General features: G+C 42.9%; 1 protein-coding gene across 2 annotated transcripts in view; it reads right to left on the bottom strand.

The window, feature by feature from the left end:
* NBAS (NBAS subunit of NRZ tethering complex) overlaps window positions 1-27,459 on the bottom strand; it is a 760,680-nt gene that overhangs the window by 588,636 nt on the left and 144,585 nt on the right. For both annotated transcript variants that reach the window (XM_073674140.1, XM_073674141.1), the window contains exon 22: window positions 3,777-3,860. In XM_073674140.1, coding sequence (XP_073530241.1) covers window positions 3,777-3,860 — 84 coding nt within the window. The remainder of the gene's footprint in view (window positions 1-3,776; window positions 3,861-27,459) is intronic.

Raw genomic sequence — 27,459 nt, 5'->3', positions numbered from 1 at the left:
TGTATGCACACAGTGGCTCCACCAGCAGAATAGTGAGTGAAGCTCTGGGGAATAATACAGGATGTAACTCAGGATTGGTACAGGATCAGTAATTTAATGTATGTACACAGTGACTGCACCAGCAGAATAGTGAGTGCAGCTCTGGAGTATAATACAGGAGGTAACTCAGGATCAGTACAGGATCAGTAATGTATGTACACAGTGACTGCACCAGCAGAATAGTGAGTGCAGCTCTGGGGAATAATACAGGATGTAACTCAGGATTGGTACAGGATCAGTAATGTATGTACACAGTGACTGCACCAGCAGAATAGTGAGTGCAGCTCTGGAGAATAATACAGGATGTAACTCAGGATCAGTACAGGATCAGTAATGTAATGTATGTACACAGTGACTGCACCAGCAGAATAGTGAGTGCAGCTCTGGAGTATAATACAGGAGGTAACTCGGGATCAGTAATGCAATGTACAATGGGGAAAAAAGTATTTAGTCAGCCACCAATTGTGCAAGTTCTCCCACTTAAAAAGATGAGAGAGGCCTGTAATTGACATCATAGGTAGACCTCAACTATGAGAGACAAAATGAGAAAACAAATCCTGAAAATCACATTGTCTGATTTGGAAAGATATTTTATTCAAATTTTGGTGGAAAATAAGTATTTGGTCAAATACAAACAAGCAAGATTTCTGGCTCTCACAGACCTGTAACTTCTTCTTTAAGAGGCTCCTCGGTCCTCCACTCATTACCTGTTGTACTGGCACCTGTTTGAACTTGTTATCAGTATAAAAGACACCTGTCCGCAACCTCAAACAGTCACACTCCAAACTCCACTATGGTGAAGACCAAAGAGCTGTCGAAGGACACCAGAAACAAAATTGTAGCCCTGCACCAGGCTGGGAAGACTGAATCTGCAATAGGCAAGCAGGTTGGTGTGAAGAAATCAACTGTGGGAGCAATAATTAGAAAATGGAAGACATACAAGACTACTGATAATCTCCCTCGATCTGGGGCTCCACACAAGATCTCACCCCGTGGGGTCAAAATGATCTCAAGAATGGTGAGCAAAAATCCTAGAACTACATGGGGGGACCTAGTGAATGACCTGCAGAGAGCTGGGACCAATATTACACAGGCTACCATCAGTAACGCACTACGCCGCCAGGGACTCAAATCCTGCAGTGCCAGACATGTCCCCCTGCTTAAGCCATTACATGTCCGGGCCCATCTGAACTTTGCTAGAGAGCATTTGGATGATCCAGAGGAGTATTGGGAGAATGTCATATGGTCAGATGAAACCAAAGTAGAACTGTTTGGTAGAAACACATTTCGTTGTTTGGAGGAGAAAGAATGCTGAGTTGTATCCAAAGAACACCATACCTACTGTGAAGCATGGGGGTGGCAACATCATGCTTTGGGGCTGCTTCTCTGCAAAGGGACAGGACGACTGCTCCGTGTACATGAAAGAATGAATGGGGCCATGTATCGTGAGATTTTGAGTGCAAACCTTATTCCATCAGCAAGGGCATTGAAGATGAAACGTGGCTGGGTATTTCAGCATGACAATGATCCCAACCACACCGCCAGGGCAACGACGGAGTGGTTTCGTAAGAAGCATTTCAAGGTCCTGGAGTGGCCTCGCCAGTCTCCAGATCTAAACCCTATAGAAAACCTTTGGAGGGAGTTAGAAGTCTAGTTGCCCAGTGACAGCTCCAAAACATCACTGCTCTAGAGGAGACCTGCATGGAGGAATGGGCCAACATACCAGCAACAGTGTGTGCCAACCTTGTGAAGACTTATAGAAAATATTCGACTTCTGTCATTGCCAACAAAGGATATATAACAAAGTATTGAGAGGAACTTTTGTAATTGACCAAATACTTATTTTCCACCAAAAATTCTTTCCAAATCAGACAATGTGATTTTCAGGATTTGTTTTCTCATTTTGTCTCTCATAGTTGAGGTCGACCTATGATGTCAATTACAGGCCTCGCTCATCTTTTTAAGTGGGAGAACTCGCACAATTGGTGGCTGACTAAATACTTTTTTTCCCCACTATGTACACAGTAACTGCACCAGCAGAATAGTGAGTGCGGCTCTGGAGTAGAATGCAGGATGTAACTCAGGATCAGTAATGTATGTGCAGTGACTGCACCAGCAGAATAGTGAGTGCAGCTCCGGAGTATAATACAGGAGGTAACTCAGGATCAGTACAGGATCAGTAATGTAATGTATGTACACAGTGCCTGCACCAGCAGAATAGTGAGTGCGGCTCTGGAGTATAATGCAGGATGTAACTCAGGATCAGTACAGGATCAGTAATGTATGTGCAGTGACTGCACCAGCAGAATAGTGAGTGCGGCTCTGGAGTATAATACAGGAGGTAACTTAGGACTGGTACAGGATCAGTAATGTAATGTATGTACATAGTGACTGCACCAGCAGAATAGTGAGTTCAGCTCTGGAGTATAATACAGGATGTAACTCAGGATCAGTACAGGATCAGTAATGTGATGTATGTACACAGTGACTGCACCAGCAGAATAGTGAGTGCAGCTCTGGAGTATGATACAGGAGGTAACTCAGGATCAGTACAGGATCAGTAATGAAATATATGTACACAGTGACTGCACCAGCAGAATCAGTACAAATCAAGTAATGTATTTACAAAATTGTGCAACTTTTTTTAAGTAAATTATATTGATAAACGTAAGAAAATTAAAAGATGACGTTGCTTTTACAGCGGTCGTCCAAGAAATACTTCCAATTTACTCGTAATACGATTGAATATAACTTGCTAATACACTATTGCCACAAACTTTCTATATCAACGCGGTCCCAGGTGCCAGCAACGCCTCTTCCATTTTTGCTCTTGATACTATGTTATGTCATCTGTGCGGTTATCAAGGGGGCTGGATGAATGACTTATTTCAGTAGTTAAACCAGCCCCCTTCTCCGGCTTATGCATTTTTGGTGAAGAAAAGCACTAAAGTAACGCATTGGAATACAAGCGCCAATCTCTATTTACCAACACCATGTATAGGCTGAGAAGGGGGCTGGCTTAGCTATTGGAATAAAATACTCAACCAGCCCCCTTCACACACAGATCTGATGACATAAAGGCTATAAGAAGAGCTGCCTGGTTGACTTCCTAAATGGAGACTTTTGTCTACATAATAGTTTTAAAAAAAAAACCATCTCTTTATTGGACAATCCCTTTAAGCACGGATTTGATGTAAAAAAAAAAAAAAAAAAGAAAAAAAACCCACGAGCTATAAGCAGAGAATTTCATGTAGGATATTGGCTGAGGAGCCACTTGACCTCTGCCTGCTCACTATGTATAGAGGGGGCACCAGCTGCCGTCGCTGCGTTTCCGTGCCCGCTCTTCATCAGGTGGCATTTGTTTGAGACAATCCTGCATCCATGATTGGGAAGTGATTGAACGGCTTTTAATAAAAGTGTTTTTTGCATTCATGCCCCTGAAGCGGTGTGTGCTCCTCATACTTATTTAATCGAGAGTCTGGCTTAGCGCTCCAAAGAAAGGAAAGCAATTTAGTGCTGTAAAAGTAACAAAGGGCGATGGCGGAAGGGATGGGATTTGCCGAGAAGGCCCCTATTCTTAATGCTTGCTAATGTTCCGCTCCTTTCTTTGATGTGTCTCGCTTCTTTCTATTAAAATGTATTAACATATTGAGTGGAAAACATAAAAACAGTCATTTAAATATGTATGAGCGCGCGTCAGATGTGCTCCTTTCAATTGCGCCTCGCTCTGGACTTACTTGCACCGCGGCTCCTCGCACCAGTCTTTCTCGCGGTGTTCCTGCTCGTTCCAGGCGACAATCTTCAACTCGCCGGCTTCAAAGCTACGACGGAAATGTAAACAAAAGATAAGAAAAACAACGGAAGCAAAAAAAGAAAAGAGAAAGAAAGGAACCAACGCCAGCCACAGATGCCGATAACTCATTTTCCATTTGGGCCTAACGATCCGATGCTTTTTGCTTACCAGACTGATCAAATGGGCAACGTAAAAACATCTGTATACAGGAATCATATGGCTCGGAAAAGTTACGACTTTAAAATCTATGGACTAGCCCTATACTTATTACAAGGGCCCTTGATAAGTTGATCACAAGGTGTCATTGTGGAATCAACTGCAGTCTGTCTGGAAACACGGGAGTAAGTGGACAATTTATCTGCAGTGCCGCCACAGGACGAATTACGTATTACACGGTGTCACGGAAACAGCTCTGAGCTTATTGGAGAGAGGGACAGCAAGTTGTACGTTCCAGGACTGACCAATGACCAAAATCCATCAAAGTGTGATTTTTATTAGATCAAGGTTACGCCCACATACCTCCCCTTGTTGAGATCATGGGGGGGTGCTGGTTGTGGGATGTGCTAGGTCTTTTAGAAGTTTAGGAGATACCCAACTATCAGGAGATCTTTGCCCCTGGCGGGAGATATCGTTGTCATGTTTCCTATCATGATTTTACCTTTATATAGAGATGAAACATGGCATGGATAGCATCATCCATCTGACTGATATTAAATTGGGGGTGTTAGAATGGCCTTATGGTGCCGTAAGTCAATGCGTTATGTTCGGCCCTTCCCTACGACGCCGAAAATATACCTCCCATAAATATCGAATTGATACAAACCCCAATATTCATCACGGACCACTGGCTCCAGAAAGTCTGGGGACAAGTGCTTTGAACAGAGAAAGCTCTTGCATCAGAAGCATACTTCTCCACTTCTGAGTAAACAAATCCTACCCTTGGTAGCTGGTTCTCAGAGCAGATCTCCTCTTGTACTTACCTGGTCTTACTTCAATGGAGGTTGAAGTGTCAGTTCTCTGTCACTTCCCCAGTTAGAATTAATCCCATATATTCAATATGAGGGTGGTATGTCCCCTCTCCAGATACGTCTTTATGGATTTTTATTTTTTTTCTACGACACACGACTCCTATAGAACTCAATGGGTTGTCTGTATAAGGCAGAGGGACACTATTTTGTTACTACTCTCCATTTTAGCCAAGAGTGTATCCTGCACAGAGGACCCCCCTTTACAGAGTGCTTGATTCCAAGAATGTATGACATGCTCAGCAGCTTGATGTAGTTTCAATACTATCAGTGTTTTAACAGCAGGAGATAATCACTGCAGGACTAGGTGTCACGTGCAAGGCAGTCCAGCTAAATCTGTGTAACCCCGCCCCCACCACTGATTGGCAGCAATGTACAGTGTACACAGGAAGCTGCCTATCAGTGATGTGGGCGGGGTTATACCCAGCTTAGTAGTCAGAGCACAGCTACACCTACAGCAGAGAAAACAGGGATTCTATCAAAACTGCACCCAGTAGCCCAGTAAATGACATCGCTGTAATCATACACCCCTGCAGCCCGGCGTACCATAAAATTCTCTTCATACACCTCTCCCTCTGCAGGGGAATAAACGCCAAGCGGTCTAATGGGTATGTATGGACCATCCTCCAGCTTCCTAACCCAGCCCATCAATCAAAGGCAGAGAGGCTGGGTTAGCGGAGCTCACAGCAGTCACTGAGGTCGGTCCGTACACACCCACAGGACTGATTGGAACTGATTGATATGACAGGTTTTCTTTAAATGCAGATTTTCTGCACAAAAGAATATGCATTGGACAATACATAGATGGCAGCATGGCCTCGTAGAGCTCTGATATACAGGTGTAAATCTCGTAGCAATGTAAGTAACATATTATTGACCCTCACACCTTTAAAGGGAATTTGTCAGCAAGATTTTGTTATGTAAACTGAGAGCACCATGATGTAGAGGCAGACACCCTGATTCCAGCGACGTCACTTAGTGTGCTGTGTTTTGCTGCTTCAATACAATCAGTGTTTTATCAGCAGGAGATGATCACTACTGGACAACTGTCCTCATGCCTCCTAATCCAACCACACCCCACCACTGATGATCAGCTTTCTGTTACTATACAATGTACACAGAAATCTGCCAATCAGTGGTGTGGGCGGGGTTATACAGGGCTCAACATTCCGAGCTCTGCTAGATCTGCAGCAGAGAAAACTGTGATTGTATCATAACTGTATCACATCGCTGGAGTCAGGGTCTTTGCCCCTACATCATGCAGCTGTCAGATTATATAGAAGAAACCTGCAGACAGATTCCCTTTAAAAGTAACAGACAGTTATAAGTGGCCGTGCACAGTCTGACGCCGCTGATCTCTAAAGAAAAATAGGATCAGATGAAGAAAATGTCATTTTTTTTTATATATAACGGCAGCAGGAAGCAGGGGATTTGGGAGACCCCAAAGAGATCTGTAGGAGATCACCTGCCTTCAGCTGTGGGATCTCACAAGAATCCAGTGGGATCTATATTTTCTATCAGCGCCTTTCGCATGGATGTAAATCTATTCTGGATGGCACGGGTACGTCTGTACAAATTACCGCTTTTTCTGTTTACAGCTCTGAGCATTAAATGCTGCATTTTTCGGGACGTAACATTTACTGCACGCGTAATGCTCTTTTAAAAGCCGCTCGTGTCCAGGACCTTTCCCCTCATTCGGAAAATAATTGTTTTTCACGTGTGCAATTAACATTTTCCTCACTTGACACTGCGGCAGTGTTAAATCTCACTGCTGACAGAATTTTACAGTACAGTGAATGTGAAAGAACATTTCGATAAACCTAAAATAATCCAGTGACCTTTAAATCGCATTACTGTGCTTTCTTCCCAGCCGCTCGCAACCTCAGCACGGCGCTTCTGTTATTACAGGTGCAGCAGCCTTTACTACAGCATTCGGCACACACCGCTTCACTACTCCGTTCCCCAACGCCGGCTGTAGACGGGAAGGAGATGTGGAAGTGGCCACCAAAATGCAGAAAATATCGCAAATTGGGGATATTCTGCCTTCACAAATAGGAAAAGTTATATTATTTTCCCATCTTCAATTCCTAAAAGTTTATTTGAATGGGTTTGATCACTACTTATTTTAAAATGCAACCCTTTGCTCCTTAGTTCTGTTGCTGATGTCTTCGGCCAGTCTCATAGCTTCCTCCTCCAGTGAATGTAGAATCAGGTGATTGGCTGCAGTTGTCATTGTCTCTTGGAGCCAGAAAATCTTTTCGATTGGCTGCAGCGGTCATTTTCTCTATGAGCCACAAGGGACCTTCTCGACTAGCTGCAGAGGTCATTTTCTCTATGAGCCACAAGGAACCTTCTCAATTGGCTGCAGAGGTCATTCTCTCTATGAGCCACAAGGAACCTTCTCGACTGGCTGCAGAAGTCATTTTCTCTATGAGCCACAAGGAACCTTCTCGACTGGCTGCAGAAGTCATTTTCTCTATGAGCCACAAGGAACCTTCTCGACTAGCTGCAGAGGTCATTTTCTCTATGAGCCACAAGGAACTTTCTTGATTGGCTGCAGAGGTCATTTTTCTCTATGAGCCACAAGGAACCTTCTCAACTAGCTGCAGAGGTCATTTTCTCTATGAGCCACAAGGAACTTTCTTGATTGGCTGCAGAAGGTCAGAGGAACCTTCCTTCTCGATTGGCTGCAGCAGTCATTTTGGAAGGAATGGTCTTCCTATACGATGATTAAAAGTCAAATGACATCAAGCCACTCAATGGTTGACCAAAATAAAATGCAGCGATGCCACAGAACCAAAGGACTCTCCAACTGTTTGACTTGTCTGATCATTAGAAGTTTCAGCTTGTTTTAACAAAACTGACGCAAGCATTGGATGTGGCTGCTTTGTGATGGACTTGTCAAGTGATTAAGACAAAGATCGTATTGTGCTTGAAGGACAAAGTTTAAACTGAAGATTAACGTTTAAAGAACCGCAATGTAGACCAGCCACAAGAAGCATTTCCTCCATTCCACTTACAGTAATTCCACTACCCATCACAATAAATATTATCATGCTTTCCCCCCTGTACCATAAGTCCGCTGCCTCGGAGTAACCCTCGACTCTTCCCTGTCCTTCAAAAAGTACATCTAAGCTCTTACCACCTCGAACTCAAAAATATCTCCAGAATCTGTCCTTTCCTCAACCCTCAATCTACTAAAATGATAGTGCATGCCCTCATCATCTCCCGCCTCGACTACTGCAACAACCTCCTCTGTGGTCTTCCTGTTAACACTCTAGCACCTCTCCAGATCATCCTTAACTCAGATGCCCAACTAATCCACCTCTCTCCTTGCTGCTCCTCTCTGCAAATCCCTTCATTGGCTTTCAGTTCCCCAACGTATCTAGGTCAAACTACTAATACTGACCTACAAAGTCGTCCATAATCTCTCTCCTCCATACATCCTTTAAAATCTTCCCACACGTAATCTCCAGTCCTTCACTCCTCCACACTCATAGGTTCCTCACTCAATCACCTCCAACTATTCTCCCGAGCATTCCCCATCCACTGGAACTCTGTGACCCAACATGGCCGATTATTCACTACATTCAGAACTTTCAGATGAAACTTGCAAAACCATCTCTTCAATACATCTTACAGACTGTAATGACCCCGCTGCCACCTCACCACTATCGGGGCTGCCGCAAGCTCTCGACCTACTGTCTCCTTCCCCATTATCCTGTAGACTGTAAACTTGCAAGGACAGGGCCCTCTCCCCTCTGTACAAGTCTGTAATTTTTATTTTGCTCATTGTAATTTATACATTTTGTATGTAACCCCTCCTCATGTACTGAACCATGGAATAAACGGTGCTCTACAAATAAATAAGCTCCTACTTCGGAGAACCTGTCACATCCATAAATGAGATGGGCAGCCCAGCGATTTTAATCACTTGTGCAATGCTTCATCTCTCCAGAGTTGGTGCTAAACAGAACATTTGCTGCCGGGGCTCCCCACAGAATTCAGTTAATTGCTTAGTGGTGCCTAAGTGAGACCCCCGGTGATCAACTCATCGTTAAAGGTAAAGGTCTACCTCCATCAGATTGAGCAAGTCAGAAAACCCCTTTATGCATCTTTCTTCATTACAGCTTTGCTTTTCGGTTAGTTATTAATTTATCTGTGTTCTGTTCATTGTGTAAATGTACAACATGTACTGGAAGCTGTCAAAAAGCTGCTGTTGACCAATCTGGGTATGAGCTTTTGGAAAGTATTCTGCTCACTATGGTGATGAGTTATTATCTAATGTGCATGGTGGTGCGCCCAACTTCCACCGATGAAATAGACGGGTCGGGCATGTCGGATTTCAGCATGCCTGACCCTTTTGCTGTCAGGTGATATAATCCACCACCAGAGATGTCCAGCAGCAGCTTACTCACTTTTCCAATTGAGCACACAAGCACGCCCGGGCTGTGCTCCATACACATCAGATGATCGCCCTGTTTGGCCGACTTTCATCGGATGTGTATGGAGGGCTTCAAACTCTCCCTTCACTAATGAGAGAAGGATCGGGCAGTTGGAATTTCAGCAAATTATTCTTTTGTTTTCAGGGAAGATGATCCATAAGAGGTGTCTTACCGATTTGGCCATTGAAAACCCAAACACTTGGCCGAGTCTAGGACTAGTGTCGAAAAAAGATCGCCATCTGCTATCTCCTGTGTGTGGCCAGCCTTAAGCCCCTATACATATTAGAATAATGTCAGCCGCACTTGCTGATATCAACAGGTTCGGCCGACACTCTAATATGTAGGGGGAGCGCCAGCAAACTGATTTTCTAAGGAGATGTCGATCAGGCATGTCTAATTTCAGACTGCTGATCGCTTTGTTCTCCCAGATATAAGTCGCAGGTAGAAATATCTCTGTTCGCGGTTTTCTCAGAGGACACAGGAGTTCTCGACATAACGAGAGCTCATGTGTATGGAAGAGACGGCCGAGATGGCCAAAGGATCAGCCAACTAATGTATACAGAGGGGGCTTTAGGGAGGAGAGGCTTTTATCCTCCACCTATCTGAAGTGTATCACCAGCTTAATTTGCTTATTAATGATTTACTACCCTGTTTATTTAAGGGGTTTTCCCACAAACAAAAGTTAATTTTAAATCAATAGATCTTGGAATATTAATAATTTCCACAATTGGATGTGTTTAAATAAAATGTTCCTGTGCTGAGATAATCTTATAAATGTTCCCCTGCTGTGTACTGTGTAATGGCTGTGTCTGACCGTGCTGGAACATAGTCTGATCATACCACAGCTCCTGGGCAGGGGAGGAAGCAAAAGAGAGTATATAGACAGGACAGCAGGGGATCACAGCTGATTCTTTCTGTGCGGTAAAACATTTCCCTGCCTGTTTTTAAACAATGTTTTACTTTAAAGAAAGAATCAGCTATGATCCCCTTCTATAATATCTGTATAGTTTTTTTCTCCCCCCTTCCCGCCCAGGAGTTGTGGTATGATCAGACACAGCCATTACACAGTACACAGCAGGGGCACATTTATAAGATTATCTCAGCACAGGAACATTTTATTTAATCACATCCAATTGTGGAAATTATTAATATTCCAAGATCTATTGATTAAAATCAACTTTTGTTCGTGGGAAAAACACTTTAAATGCCATTCGCCAGTGTCCAGCTTTATACAGCAATTAGCAATTGAAGCTGCCATAAGCATTCAAAATAAATATTAAATAAAAATTTGACACCAGCAATTCGCCTGCTTGCTGACAGTTTCCACAAACAATACATGGCACAGAGTATATATTAAAAAAAAAAAAAAAAAAAAAAAATAGGGGAAAAATAAAATAAAAACGTAAAAAAAAAACCACTGTGAAATGTAATCTGCATTTCATAGACAGAACGCGCGAGTCCAGAGGGAAAACCCGTTTATCAGATTATTTAGTGCATTCATCTCCCCTTCAAGGTACGACTAATGAATAAAACCTATCACATCCAAAAGAAAAAAAAATCTTCCGGATGAATATTTGGGGCTTCTCCCGTCTTCGTAACTTAACTCAGCATTATTAGCATCTTCAAAAAAAAAAAAACATCTAGCAATGTACTCGTTCAATATTTCTTCGGCAGCCTTGGCTCGCCGAGAATAAATACAGAGGCGTTACAGAAAGCAGCCTGGAGGCCGGCTCCGCGTGCCGCCGCCGCAGAGGGGAGCGCACGCCTGCTTTACATTTTGATTATGGGATCTAATCAGCTTTTTGATTTTTTGAGGTTAAGGGGCTTATCTTGTTAACTCCCTCTAGAGAAGCCAGTTGGTCGGATTTCTTTCTGCTCTAACAGCTTTCTCCCATGCCGGCGCGGTGAGCGGCACAGACCGCAGATAATAACATCACACTTTTTATGGGAAAATAAATAAAAACATGAAATGTACTTTCATAAGAATCTCTGGAAAAGGAAGCGGATTACAGAATGAATACACGATCTGCAGGGGGCTAAGGAGGCATATAGATGAGCCAACCATCGGCGGCCGCGTCTTCGTAAGGATGCTCGTTCCAGATTGTCGGCCCATGTAATCATTCTGGCGATCACTCAACAAACGAGCAAAATGCTCATTCATCAGGTGATTAGATCATTTATGCTGGTATACAAAATGGTCATCAACGGAGCAGCACATTGCCAGTGTAAAAACAGAATTTAAAGACGATAAAATAATCGATGAGGACAGAACGATCACACTAACGATCTTACTGCTCCCATCAGACCTGGCCTGTGTAAACAGGTTAGTAAATGCGCACCAATCGACTTGTACAGAGTTGATCCTCGGTGATAAATGGGCTAAAAACGGCACGCTTATATGAGATATGTATTATGGAAATCACCAGATGGATAGACATGATAATATGTAAATTATAAAAAAAAAGGAAACATTTTCAAAACATCTCATTTTATTCAGTATGGAGTAAGAGCACCACGTGCAGAAATCACCGCACTTACAGCCTTACAACCCTAAGTTATTAATAGTCGCCTGACGAAGGATCTGCCATGTTGAATGCACTTGAGCAAATCATCAAGATCTGCTGCTGGCAGATGCTGTGTAATCACCGACCAATGACGTCCCAGATGTGCTCTATGACAAACAAGACGGAGACGGTACAGGCCATAATAACACATTTAGGCCACACAGGCGGTTCACAGTAGCATGATCAACATGCGGCCTGGTTCCTAGGACACTTCGGACAAATGGTAAAACCACTGATTCCACGATCTAATCTCATGAGTTGGAACGGTGTGACGTTCCCTTGCTAAGGCATCATCATGGCGTAGCCCACATTGTCTTCAGAACAAATCTATGGTTATCAATGTGTCCAAGATAAAAGCAATACTCTTTACTAAATGAGTATAGACCGCCATTCAAGCCTAAACTGCAGTGTTACTCTGCACTACAATAGTCTTTAAGAGTGGTGGCGTGAGGTCAAATGATCACCTTTACGAGGGATCACCACGCTGGTGCTACTCCCCAAATTATGGTGTGGAGTACATAGTAGCTGGACCCCTCTAGTCTTCATTCAATACACACCAACATTGATTTGGTGGTGGAACCAGAGGTACGGACATATCTCCATTGTCCCAGGAGGCGCTTTTCATCATTACAACGCCAGGCTGCATGTTGCTGGTGCTGCTATGAGCACCATGGCCTGCAGCATCTCCAGACTTGTCTCCCATCGGGCACATCTTGGACGTCATTGGTCGGCTATTACATAAGGAGCTTCCAGTAGCGGATCTTGATGATTTTCTAAGTGCAGAACATTCCTTAGACAACATATAACTGCATTGGTAACGGCCAAAGCTGTAAGTGCGGGGATTTCAGCATGAGGCGCTCATACGCCATATTGAATAAAGATGCTTGGAAGCTTTTGCTCCCATTTTTTATTTATTTGCAGATCAGTAACATGTCTATCCATCCTGTGATTTCAATAATACCATGACTTTCCTTCTTGGTGTTGCAATTTCAGTGTGGAAGAAAGTATTAGTAAGGGTCAAAAACTAATTTGCCAAACTTACCTGTTTAAAATAAAGTCGACAATTTTAAAAATATTGGAAAGGGGGGAGGGGGTGATCTTACTGACAGATTCCCTATAATCAGGCTCACATTTTGCTGTGGCTTTGCCTGGTACTGCAGCCTGGTCCCAATGGTCTGAGCTGCAATACCAGACCCAGACTTTATGAAACGCATGGATCTGTGCCTGATACACAATAAAGGTGGAGTGACACTTTCTAGGGATGCCGCAGTGCCTTCATTTAGCAAAATCAGTAGGGGGTGCTGGGAATGGGACCAACACCGATCTAATAATGGCAGTACATCCTAAAGGACAGTCTATCAAAATCAAAGTCCTATAAAGCCTCTCTAATCAATCTTCAGCCATCTATTACAGGTGACAACAGAACAAAATCCCATTAACTAAAATCCACAGGAATCCTCCTCCAGCTATTGTACTTGACTCTCGTGTCTGCTGTGCAGTTTCGCAGCCCGCTTCTGCTGTATCGGCTCACTTGCCTCTGTTTACACTGAACATTTCCAAAGTCTTTTTTTTTCCTCCAACCATTCTCTGTATTATTTATGGTAATGAGATAGTGATCACAGAGCTGCGATTCCGACTTGTGACATCCGATGGCTATGTGCAGTCACTAAATAGCGAATGCATATGTTTTGTCAGAGAACGCCCCCACCGAACAAAGGACCTAATGAAAGGGATATTACAAAGTGACCCACGAAGCCACCAGGGCGATAGATCTCGCGCAAATCAGCCTTTCATGATGAAACATCAAAGTCCTCCTGGAGCCTGCCAGATAATGAAGTCTATCTTATTCTGATTTACCAGACAAGGAATAACGCGTTTCTAATCTCATTTCAGGATTAAAAGCTGGCATGAAACTACTTGAGGCAAAAGTAGTTTGAGTTTATACGAGAGCGGAGATTTCAGCCATTCTGGAGGCGCAGAGACTGATTATTACCTTCGAGCAGAATATAAAAAAAAATAAAGAAAGAAATAAAATTGCGCATTTGCTTTGGAAAAAAAAGTGGAAGATAATAAATAAGGAGCATTTCAGTAGCATCTATAGTAAGGGATGTCTACCATTACCACTAATGTTAGCGGGAATCAAACCTTTGCATATAAACGCACTAATAAAGAGGGGCAGAACCTCAATATGGAGGCAGTGTAATTTCAGACCAGTCAAAAACGTGCCAAAAGTGGCTCAATACAAACTTACGCATCTTTACAGTCTAGCCTATATTTACACCACTGTCAAGGATAACCCCAGGGGGGAATCACACAGATCCCACCGCTGTCACCAGTTTGTCAGGGAAACGCAACTCCACTGCCTCTAATAGTCAGGGCAATTACATAATTAACTGATGAGTGATGGACGATGCTGTGGCTATTTCTACCACGAGGTCGGTTATTGGGGAACTCCGTAAGCGTATGGTATATAAATATCCAATTCCAGCACATGGAAAATAAACATCCCAGTACGGTCACTGCCAACCACTAGTGTTGAGCGAGTATGTTCTATTAACCCTTTCGCCGAGTACGCTCGGGCCTAGCTTCGAGTATTTACAGCTGCTCAGTGATATGGTTGAATCGCTCCCGTGTGCATGATTTGTGACTGTTTGACAGTTTTATTACATGTAAGGAATGTCTATTTCTTACACATTCCTCACATGTAATAAAGCTGTGAAACAGTTGCAAATCATGCACACAGGAGCTATTCAAACATATCACCGAGCAGCTGTAAATACTCGGAGCTCGGCCCGGGCGTACTCGGACAGAACATACTCGCTCAACCCTACCAACAACACAACAACAAAAAGAACTACCAGCTGCCACCACCCAGGGCTGTGGAGTCGGAGTTTGTATAAAATGACCAGACTCAGACTCCTAAAATATATAATAAATTGGGTTCACAGTAGTACAATGCAGAATGTGCTGTATATGCTCCCATAAGAATTTGGGAAAGTTATGAAATGTCCTATAAAGGTCTGTTCTGTTCCTGATCTAAGGATCTCGGCTTTTAATTGAGATGAATCTGTGCTGCATTTTATGTACACGCTCAGTAGTGAGGCAGGGCTGTGGAGTCAGGAGGCAGGGAAATTGAGGAGTCAGAGTGAGTCGAAGGTTTGGCTTACCGACTCCACAGCCCGGCCACAACCAATTGTTTATATAGGCCAATGGGACACCCATTACCGGTAGCGTATGGCTTCAAGTGTACGGTTTACAGAGCAAGAGGAACATATATATTACATTTCAAATATTTAATCCAAAGAGGTAGGCAGTGTTTATAAAAGAAATATACAAAGATTATACAAAATTAGAACAAACCAATACGATACATATAGTTACATAAAATAAAAAGGAATAACAAAAAATAAATAACTAAATTTGATGTTGAAAAAATGTCTGTTATCTTTATAGTTGGGAGCACTCCAATTAGTAAAATGGAACGCGCTCAGTGAACTGTGTCTTCCAGAATAAACAATGACCAAAACCCAAACTCTCATTTTTATTAGATCAAGTTTACGCCCACATACCTCCCCTTGGTGAGCTTATATGGGGGCTGGTTGTGGGATTTGCTAGGTTTTTTAGCAGATTATCAGATCCCCAACTTACAGGATATCTTCTCCCCTCCGGAGGTCCCAGGCAGTAGATATTGTCATCATGTTTCCTATTGCGATTTTTCCTTTCTATAGTGATGAAACATGGCCTGGATTGTTTCATCCATTAGAAAGATATTAAGTTGGAGGAGTTAGAATGGCCTTACGGTAATGTGAGTAAATGAGTTAGGTTTGTCCCTTCGATATGGCGCTGAAAATATATCTCTCATGAATATTGGATCGACGCAAACCCCAATAATCATCTATCACCACCGGCTCCAAAAAGTCTGCAACATGTGCTTTGGTCAGAGAAAGCTCTTGCCTTGGAAGTGTACTTCTCCACCTCTAAATAAACGAATCCTAAGCTTAGTTTAACGCCAATGCCGTTGTCACTGCATGGTCTGTCTCCCTCCTCATGGCAGGAACGCTGACATACTTACTGCCCCGGCCGCTCTGCGGTGTGTTCTTCCCCTGCCATGGCTTCCTGCTCCCCTGGGTATGTATACGTGAGCAGGTCTCCCGGTGACGCGCTTCGTGCCATCGAGCTCCCCGCTTCTTAAAGAGGCAGCGCGCACACTCTGGAAATTCCCTTAGCCAAAAAGCTGGGAGGCATCAGGTATTTAAGGCACGCTACCCTGTAGGGAGGTGCCTGAGCAATACTTATCCTTTAGTTAGTTGGTGGTGGTGCAACTAGTCTTTTGCCAGATCCCTGTCCCTGTTTTAGTTAACAGTGTCATCTAAACCAGTACCCAAGCCTGAAACAGCTCCGGCGGGGTACCCGAGCCAGTACCATTGTGTCCATCCTGTCTTGTGTTCCAGAATCCGAACTGTCGAAACAAGAACCAGTGTCTGTCCTGTCTTGGACTCAGAGTCTGCAATCCTGACACTTTGGGTCAACTGCCGCAGTACTGAGGACTGCCCTTGGAGTGGTACCTGGCAGCCACCTGCAGCTCAAGTCTAACTTGGCCATCAGCAGCTCTAGGGAAAACCAGGTAGCCGCTTAGCCACACCCCTTCAAAGTCAGCCCGTCCATGGCGCAGAGGGTATATGATCCACGTAAACGACACTTAGTGTCTGGCTCTCAGAGCAAATCTCATGTTGTAATTACCTGGTCACTGCAGGAAGTCTCTTTCAAAGGAGGTTGAAGTGTCAGCTCCCTCTCACTTCCCCAGGTATAATTAGTTTCTCTCTTACCAAGTTATAATTAATTCCATAAGAGAGTGATATGTCCCCACTCCAGAGAGGTCTGTATGGATTTAAATTTTTCTCTACGACACACGACAACCACCAATTGGATGACTTACACCCACCACCCTCCGTACACAATAAACAGCTGTCGGACCATGTTTATTGCAGTCGATCATTGGTCTGAAAGTTCTCTCTGGAATCCCCCATTGGCTGAGGACTCCTACGTTTCCTACGAGAGAGCCTCAGGAAATCCGGCATGCTGAATCATTACCCCCACCCTCCCCTCTGTTGGGGGAGTTTTGGGAGACCCCCATACACATTACTTAAAAATGTAACATTTAAAAGGAAGCACATGTGCAAAATAAATTAAAAGATCTTTCTTTGTGCTTAAAATAGCTGCAATGGTGGCACCCCCTAACTTCACAGTCTGTGTGTGCCCACCTCTCACACAATGCCAAGCAACAAGAAAAAATACTTTTTCATTTTGACATAAGTTTTGGATTCATCTAAAACAAAAATTAGGTTACATGGCTTGAAAGGGAATCTGTCACTTAATTTGAGGGCAACTTATCATAGGGGTAAAGACCTCAATTCCAGCTATGTATCACCTACAGGCTGCTCACTGTACTTTTGATAATCTCCTGCTGTTAAAACTGCGATTTTATCACCAGAGGACTAGTAAACTGTGCTGCCAGGTAGTCTGACCACACCCCCACCACTGATTGTACACAGAAAGCAGCCAATGTGCATAGGGCAGGAAGCTGCCAATCAGTGGAGTGGGTGGGGTTATACAGATCTGTAGCAGAGAAAACAGCTTTCAAAACTACAACAAGCAGTAAAGTAATACATCGCTGGAATCAGGATCTCATCCCCTACAACGTGCAATTCTCAGATGGGGTGGAAAAAAAAAAGAAGAAAAAAAAACTAACAGATTTCCTTCAAAGGCAATATACACCTACAAACTATTTATTTATTTATTTTCTTCTTTTAAACTTCAATTGTTTCCGAAATGCAGTTAGGCAACTTTCTGAATAGTCTTCAATAAAAAAAAAAAATTAAACATTTTTCTGTTGCAGAGTCTATGAGTCCTTTATCTAACAAAATGTCACAAATCGGTCGGAGAGCCTACTCTGTTCTAATCTCTCTCTGCTCCCCACTCCTTTTCTCATGGCAGCAGAAAAGATGAGGAGGGGATGGGGAGCATAGTAAATTTTATAGTAGAGACCAGGGTGAGACCAGGGTGAGACCAGGGTGAGACCAGGGTGAGACCAGGGTGAGACCAGGGTGAGACCAGGGTGAGACCAGGGTGAGACCAGGGTGAGACCAGGGTGAGACCAGAGTGAGACCAGAGTGAGACCAGAGTGAGACCAGAGTGAGACCAGAGTGAGACCAGAGTGAGACCAGAGTGAGATTTCTGGCGTATGGAATGAATTAGATGAGCTGTAGCGTCCTGCCCCTGACACAACCATTCGGCCTCAGCTCCGCCCATTTTTGCAGATCTGGGAGAAACTGGTGTGAAAACTGCAAAACTCGCAGAATTATGGAGTGAAAGCTTTGATGAATCAGGCCCAAAGCTCCCCTTTAACATCTACCAACCATAGTAACAAAAATGAGTCCTGTAGTAAGTAATGTGGGACTTGACCATAAATTCTAAAAGATTTTTCAAAAGGTGCCAAAAATGGCTTTTTTCTTATCTTTAGGAGTGCACCGCTCCACAGCTTTTTGCTTGCCGAGTAACGGTGCGCTCCAGATAGAATGCCAGTTAAGAGCAGCGGAATGATTGTTCCACATTCCGATACTGCAAGCAGAAGCAGCTTCGATTCTACAGCCGAACTTAAAGTTGGCCGTACCCTGCGATCAGAGCACAAGCTTGTAAGCGCTGCCTACAAAACAGGCCACCTCTAATACATTGCTGCGGCGATAACCTAAGCAACCAGCAGCAATGAATTAAATTAAGAATCCCCTGCAGTTCTTGGGTGATGATTTTTAAAAACAAGTCAATTGCAAAGTTGCTTGTTTTTACTCATTTAGGATGATGAGAAGACTCCCTTAAAAATTAATAATTTGCATCTAGGTAACAGCAGGGGTGGGGCAAAAAAAATTTGCCAAAATTGGTATTCAAATACTAGCTTGTTATAAATAGTTGATTAGAACGTCTGTCATAGAAAATGGTCTCGCTTTAGTAATAAAGCAATATTTTGCCTGGTTGATCACATATTCTTACACCAGGACGGCAGCTTCGTGCTATTACTACCCTTAATGACCCATTCCACTACAACATCTCCATCCCGTAATTAATTTCCTAGAAAACTCCAATTCCCTTAAATAACATCTTGTAGCCTGATAAAATTAGGCAGCTTTTATTTTCTGCGGATTAGTACCACCGAGAGGTCAGCAGAACTTTTAATTAGCCTGCTGTAATTAGCAAAATAATACAGGCGGATAATAAATCTCTCCTAGATGCAAAAAAAAAAAAAAAAAAAAATTGTGTAAAATATCTGATAAAAATCTCTGTATAGAGAGGGGAGGGAGGTAAAACAAAGACAAAGCCAAACACGAGCAGCAAACAAGCACTGTATGCCTGAAACATCTAGGAAGAAAAGGATATGTTCGGCAAGTCGGCACAAATTCGTGACATAAGTCACCATTTTTGTGTCGCAATTTTGCCGACATTGACCTAAAATAAATCTAAATGAAATTATTATAAAAGTCGTCTATATGAAAAAATTGGTAACTTTACAAGATGCACTGAAGCATTAAAATTTTTAGTGTTGCAGAGTTACAGCTTGTAATCATAAGCCGGAGCTGCATTCATAATTCTGCAGGCTTCAAAAGCTGAAGTCTCAAGGCACTCTGTCATGGGCAGTGATGAGAGGATCGTTTGCAATTAAAATTTGCCAGTTAGTGTGGATTATCCCTGGAAATTTGATTTACAGCAACATGAAAGTTAATTATTATGCTCTGGGTCTTTCTAGGCTACAGAGCATAATTAACGTAAGAAAACAAAGACTCATCTCACCAGCTGCCGCGCGGATTGATGCCCCCTCATTCAAGTCTTTTTGGCCTTTTCTTTCAGCCATCGAGCACCTCATCTGTCTGTTCTTCACTATAGGCTGGTAAAGAAGGCCGGCAAATACTACAAAAAACCCACTCACCTCTTCGGATGCCCCACTGCCCGCCGTCCGGTCCTCAGAGCTTCCTCTTTCAGCCATCAAGCATCTCATCTAGCCATTCTTCTCTACAGACCAGGACTTCTAGGGGTGGCCAGACCTCGGCGGTCACTGTGCATCTTGACGACATAACATTATGGCACGCGGTGACCCCTGAGGCTTAGTCGTGGCCGGAAGTCCTAGTCTTTAATGAAGAACAAATAGGTGAGGTATGAGACAGCAGAAGGAGGAAGCCCTGAGGTCCAGATGGTGGGAAGTTGGGCGGCCGGTGAGGGGGATTATCAGTTTGTTTTTTTTCAGACTATTTGGTTCGCTAAAAAGGTGTGCAGACTTTTTTTTATCTTGGCGAATTGAATCATAAACTGTTCGAATTCACATGGAACTGCAAATTTCAGGAAATTCAGCTCGAACTTGATCCCCTGTGGATCGATCAGCTCAACTCTAGTAATGAGGTCTACCTGCAGTGATGTAGACCCACCGGATTGCTAATTAATGTACCATTGGCTAAACAGGGGAACAAAACATCCGAAGATTTGGAAGTTCTTCACCCTTAAACCCATTAAATCAGTAATTCTCCTAGTCAGTACTCCCAATCATCAATGGTTGGGGAGCAGAAGAACTGATGTCAACAATTCACAGTACCAAGGAAGCAGACAGAAAGTGGAGACAGGTGGTAGACGAGGCACAGCTCGGTCACAATGGCAGAAAGGCAGCAGGTCAGATCTGGCGGCAAACAGGCATGGTCAAGAAGCAAGACAGGTCCATGCCAAGAGAAACCAAACAAAGAAACACAAAAAGGAACCAGATGGATCTTATTACCCAAAAATTAGGCAATGGGGATGGGGAGGAGGGAAGGAAGAAACCTGTAATTATTAGGCATCGGCTTAAGAAAGGGTGATTTGGCAAACATTGGTCCTTTTAGAAGTCAGGAGTCAGCAGGTTCATGTGAGAAGCACACGCCGAGGGCACAGTAGGGATCTGAATGCTGAGCCTAGATGACCTGACCCATAGGGTGGCAGTCATTGAGCACGATGACAGCCACACGGGACCCAGCAGACCGCTGCGGCTGGGAACCTAACGGGAGCTGGTGGGGGCACGAAACATTCCTTGCTGGTTCAGCATTTGCACAGATATTATTTTATTTTTTCACTGCGTGGTAATCTCAGATTGATGGTAATTTGTCATCAGGTTTTTGTCTGTACATTAATGCTGCTCTCAAATTAGGTGGCAGAAACCCTGATTCCAATAATATGTCACTTACTGGGCTGCTTGCTGTAGTTTTGATAAAATCACTGTTTTAATCACAAGATTATAACTTAAAGGACCAGAAAACCTGCTGCTACGTTGTCCTCTGTATTCATGAGCTCTGTATAACCCCACTCCCATTACTGACTGGCAGATTTCTGCCTATGCACAGTGTAAATAGAAAGCTGCTAATCCGTGATGGGGGCGGGATTACACAGAGCTCAGCATTTAGAGAACTGCTAGATCTCCAGCAGATAAAACAGTGATTATATCTAAAGTACAGCAAGTAGCCCAGTAAGTGACACATCACTAGAATCAGGGTCTCTACCCCTACATTATGCTGCTCTCAAACAGGGCAGCAAAAACCTGGTGACAGATTCCCTTTAAGTTGGATGTAGACAAAGAAGCTAAGCTCACTGATTGGCTGTCACACTGTAGACATGACATCAGCGACACAGTCTAATCCAAACACTGGAAGCAGCGGCAAAACTCGCAAGTGGACCTGGGGACCGAACGTTTTTATTGCTTTATAATGAACTGTAACCGAGGATTAACATTTTTTTTTTTTAAAGAAACCACCCATTTAATGTCTGTATGAGTAAGATAAGTAAACTTGGTGACAAAAAAAAAAAAAAAAAAACTTTTCCCACCAAATACATATGATCACTGAGGGTCCGACTTCAGGGTCAACACAGAACTGTGCCAGCCGCAGCTATGAATGACCTTTTGTATCCAATGTTGTGTTAAATCTCCAAATACAGAAATCTGTGATTTGGCCAAAGAATACAATATATAGGTTTGAGAAAAAGATTCAGGACATCTTGGAATTTATGAGCCAGTAAGGCTGTAAATCACAGAGACCGTCCTCCAAACGAGCAGGGACACAGAGTGAATAAAACCCAACTTGTACTGAAAGTTTCCTACAAAACTATACATCACTTTGCTTCCCCTTTCATCCTGGAGATCTCGGGAGGTCCGAGATCTCCCCAATTCGATAGTTTTTCATGAATTATTGGCATATCCATATAAGCAGATAAAAAATTCATCATCATTACATTCCAACCTTTCAAATAACTGGACAAGATGCGAACAGTTAGAAGGAGCAATCTCCAAAAACTCACAATACTGGTTAAATAAAAGGTTGCGAGCAAGAGACTACCATAAAATGTACATAAACCCTAATATGGATGACTTATTGAGTGGCGTTCTCCACTTGGGACAATACCTACTTTTTAGCAATGTTATTTGGCTATAAGCAGATCACAAATGTGATAATTTATAATCATGATTTATTTCTTCTGGTGTCACAGCCCTTCTCCTCGCCTCCGTACATGTGCTTACCATCTAGCTTCTCTGTCAGTTGAGATTCAGTTGTCAGGGTTTGTTTCTCTTCAGACCTGCAGCCCATCATTACACGCGATTATGATGATATGTTGTTTGAATTATGTGACAGGGGGCCCATTTTACTACATTCTTGGAGAACCCCCTTAATCTGCACTTGACCGAGCTGGGAGGAATGAGATATGACTAGCTGCTGGAATGTCTCCCATACACAGCGCACAGTGATTTCAATTCTTCATTGTTTAGTTAGCGTGCACAGGCACACACACGTGCACAGGCGCACACACGGGATGTTCAATAAATTATCTACTTCAGTATGCTTGCCAGTGTTAGATTAGGATTTATTTCTTCTGATGTCAAAACATTTCTCCACGGCTTACTGAGGAATGTGGGCTTCTGATACAGCTCCTCTGTCAGTTGAGACACAGTTCTCGGGAGGGGGGGGGGGGTTTGAGTCTCTTTAGACTGCAGCCGGTACAGACAGGTGATTAGGACGGGCTGCTGTTTGAATTACATAATGGGGGCCTTTTTTATTACATTCTATGAGAACCCCTTTAATTTGCACTTGACTGAAGTGGGAGGATTGAGATGAGACTAGCTGCTGTAATGTCTCCCAATGGAATGACACAGAGTGAATCCTGCTCTTCATTGCTTAATTAGCATGCATAGTAAAAGCAGTAGTATGGAGGATAATATTTAATAGTAATGAGCTGGGTGGATGTGAATCCAGCTCTGGAGTTAAACTAAAATAATTTTCTGCCTCTGCTTGTTTTTTTCACTCTGCGCCTCACTCCTCCCCATAAAGAATAAGAAGAGGTGTAACATGACATCACATTGAGTTGGCAGCCCATCTTTTCTAAGAAAGACTGAGTTGAGCTGAGGGGATAATAAGTCTAGAAGGCAGGGAGTGGGAGAAGAAGTGGTTCATAAGCGCAGAAAGAAGCCGAATTCACTGTTTAGATAAATTACAGAATTTATTATATTCAACTACACTATTGATTTTTGAAAATAAGGTAGGAAGAGAGGAAGAAGTGGCTCATAAGTGGAGAAAGAAGCAGGATTCACTGATAAGATACATTACAGAATTTATTATATTCCACTATATTATTGATTTATGAAAAGATGGTTGAAAACATAGTTCCCCTTTAAGTTTTTCAGCCCAGGTGGCATCCATGTGCTATGTCCAGTACTGCCAGTAGAGCAAAGACTGAAGCATCTAAGGAACAATGGCAAGATATTCACTAGGGGGACACGGGCACAGACCTGACTTCTTCCGGCCCACCAGGCACTTGTAGCATTTTATAAAGCATTGCTCATTCCTTTCATACTTATTACAAAACCGACAATGAATAAAGCGATGGAGGAGATTACCCCACAGGTCCCAGCGCTGCTGTAGTATTCCTATGAGCCTGGAAGCGACGCAATGCTAAAGAAAGAGGCTTTTGTTTTTCTCTTCATTTCTACTTTGCAAATGGTACAGCTGCAATAACAGAAGTGACTGCGATCATTACTATTCTGAGAGACAATTAATTCTCAATTGTCATGCAAATTTGCTGTGTATATTGCCACCGCCATCGCCTTTAACGATTCACACTTAATAAAGACACATCTGGTTGCTACAGTAACAGAGCGCGGGGCGCCCACATAGCGGATACGTTCCTATGCCGGTATCAGTGGAGGTGACAGCAGGAATATTGTCCCTTGCACTAGGTCTGTCACTTCACGATACGCGGGAATTTTTTACAGTGAGAGGAGAAAAAGCTCTTCTTATAGAGCAATGAACCTTTTGAACTCCAATTAACCAGAGTTCCATCACTGGGGTCTTCGGAGGTCCATCGACCACCAGAGTCTGGGACTAGGAGCACAAAGATAATCATGAATGACATTATGCAAAATGTAATGCAGTGTAACGAGGTCAGTGCGGGAGGCGAGTTTGTCTGGCGTTCGGCTACAAGTCTGAAGTCACAAAGAGTGACTGCAGACTTGTGAATGCTCAGATAGCGCGCGATGAGGTCTCTCAGATGCTGACGTCGAGCCCTTTGAACAGAAGTATGTGATTTGCATACGTCCAGCCACATTCTGTGTCCGGTCTCACTCCATTAACTTGCATTGAGCAAGGCAGTGCACGTCTAGTCGGCATGTGACTGCATGTATGTGAATCAAATACTTGCAGTTGTGCGACCGCCGCCGGCACAGGAGAAATCTCAGACTGCGCACACTCCACACAGTGAGGATTCACAAGTCTGCAGTCATTTAAGGTGACTGCAGACTTGTACCCTAAGGTTGGACAACCCCATTAAAACCAGTGCGGGAGGGGATTATTTTATTTTACAAGGTGGACTACTACATTTAAAAAGAGTTTGTCTAAAACTCTTTAAGGCTATGTTCACACATGTTGGGTTTTTCAGCGTTTTTGTGCTGCAGATTTTTATGCAAAATTTCAGCTGCGTTTTGCAGTACCAACAAAGTCTATTAGAAGCCAGAATTTTCTCACCTACATGTGAGATTGAACAATACTAGTGCCCCAGTGAGGTGTGAAATTGAACAATGCCTGTGCAACTGAATGGCAGACCCTATATTGTAAAAGTAAATAGTGTCATACAAACTCAATGCATTGCCAGTGTCTAAACTAATCCTGAACAATTCACCTTCCACACTATGCCAAAACAAGAATGAGATTTGTTTTTTCACTGAACTTTATGTACATACATAAAAAGACAAAAAAAAGTTAAAAAAAAGTTGAAACGCACAAAAAATGCAGCAAAACCTGCGTTTTTGACGCAGCTGATTTCCTGACAGAGTTGGGCTTTGCTGTAGATTTGTAACACTGAAAAAAAACAATGCGTGAACATAGCCTAAAGAGAAAGATACTGTTATAACTTCCTACTTCCCCATCCTCTTTTTACTGTTCTGTTTAAAAAAAAATACTATTTATTTTATTCATTTTTTTTTCTTAAGACTGAACAGTCGCCTGCACATAAGAAAACAAAGTGCATGCTGCAGGAAGGTAGGGAAGTTGTGATATTCTCCTAATATGACATATTATAGACTTTCTTATATACGACCGATTCACATGAAACTATTTACGATATTAACACTTTTTTGTTTTGTTTGTGTAACCAAATTCAACATCCCCGAGTGAATGCGGTCCCCCACGGACGCCACTTTAAAGGACTTTTACCAATAATTGCTGGTATTAGCTGCAGGCATCAATTACTATGTTTTTTTCTACAAATCCAACAACAATAGGCGCGAGGTTTCAACAGGTGAACAATTTGCTTTCGAGATGAAGCTGGAATATGAAAACATTCTGTGACCAGGTGGGGAGAAGCAGCGTGATAATATCCTCCGCCGCTATTCTGCCAACTGGAAACCAGAGAAATTATTCTGAATGGCAGAAAAGTAGAGATGATGGACACCCCGGTGACTGGATTGATTTTTGTCACTAAAGGAGAAGTATTGTAACTAAAATCTTCATTAAGCCTAATTACCTCCCTTGTTCTGGCTACCCCTCTCAAGAAGCTGAGCTATGGGGGCTGTTACACAGGCTCCTTCGGACAAAAAAATCAGTGGTCGCAAATGGACTGCAATTTACAATATAGGGGTATCTCATTCTAGGGGCGCGCATGGCTTATAAGTCTCCTCTCTGACAGGAGAAACATTACACCTTAGACATAAATTTTGATTATAAAAGACCTCGCTAAGACATCCATGAACCGCCTACCCATTAGAGTCCATGAAGCTGTGCAGAAATATGCTTTATTTTTTTTTTCTTGAGGTCTGAAAGCCCATAATAACAAAAGTTAAAAATATATACACACACATATACACTACCATTCAAAAGTTTCCATGAAAACTCATACTTTTATTTATCAAATGAGTTGCAAAATGAATAGAAAATATAGTCCAGACATTGACAAGGTTAGAAATAATGATTTTTATTAGAAAGAATAATTTTCTCCTTCAAACTTTGCTTTCGTCACAGAATGCTCCTTTGCAGCAATTATGGCATTGCAGACCTTTGGCATTCTAGCTGTTAATTTGCTGAGGTAATCTTGAGAAATTTCCCCCCATGCTTCCTGAAGCCCCTCTCACAAGTTGGATTGGCTTGATGGGCACTTTTTGCGTACCATAAGGTCAAGCTGCTCCCACAACAGCTCCATGGGGTTGAGATCTGGTGACTGCGCTGGTCACTCTATTACAGATAGAATACCAGCTGTCTGCTTCTTCCATAAATAGTTCATGCATAATTTGGAGGTGTGCTTTAGGTCATTGTCCTGTTGTAGGATGAAATTGGCTCCAATCAAGCGCTGTCCACAGGGTATGGCATGGCGTTGCAAAATGGAGTGATAGCCTTCCTTATTCAAAATCCCATTTACCTTGTACAAATCTCCCACTTTACCAGCACCATAGCAGCCCCAGACTATCACATTACCTCCACCATGCTTGACAGATGGTGTCAGGCACTCTTCCAGCATCTTTTCAGTTGTTGTGCATCTCACAAATGTTTTTCTGTGTGATCCAAACACCTCAAACTTTGATTCATCTGTCCATAAAACTTTTTTCCAATCTTCCTCTGTCCAATGTCTGTGTTCTTTTACCCATATTAATCTTTTCCTTTTATTAGCCAGTCTCAGATATGGCTTTTTATTTGCTACTTTGCCCTGAAGACCAGCATCCCGGAGTCGCCTCTTCACTGTAGACGTTGACACTGGCGTTTTGGGTGTACTATTTAATGAAGCTGCCAGTTGAGGAGCTGTGAGGCGTCGATTTCTCAAACTAGAGACTCTAATGTCCTTGTCTTGTTGCTCAGTTGTGCAGCGGGGCCTCCCACTTCTCTTTCTACTCTGGTTAGAGCCTGTTTGTGCTCTCCTCTGAAGGGAGTAGTACACACTGTTGTAGGAAATCTTCAGTTTCTTGGCAATTTCTCGCATGGAATAGCCTTCATTTCTAAGAACAAGAATAGACTGTCGAGTTTCACATGAAAGTTCTCTTTTTCTGGCCATTTTGAGAGTTT

Source organism: Phyllobates terribilis, unplaced genomic scaffold (genome assembly GCF_046119375.1).
Source record: "Phyllobates terribilis strain yellow unplaced genomic scaffold, ASM4611937v1 Scaffold_3__8_contigs__length_932513732, whole genome shotgun sequence".
Taxonomy (NCBI): domain Eukaryota; kingdom Metazoa; phylum Chordata; class Amphibia; order Anura; family Dendrobatidae; genus Phyllobates; species Phyllobates terribilis.
The sequence above is the reverse complement of the archived record's forward strand: the minus strand, read 5'-3'. Positions and strand labels throughout refer to the sequence as shown.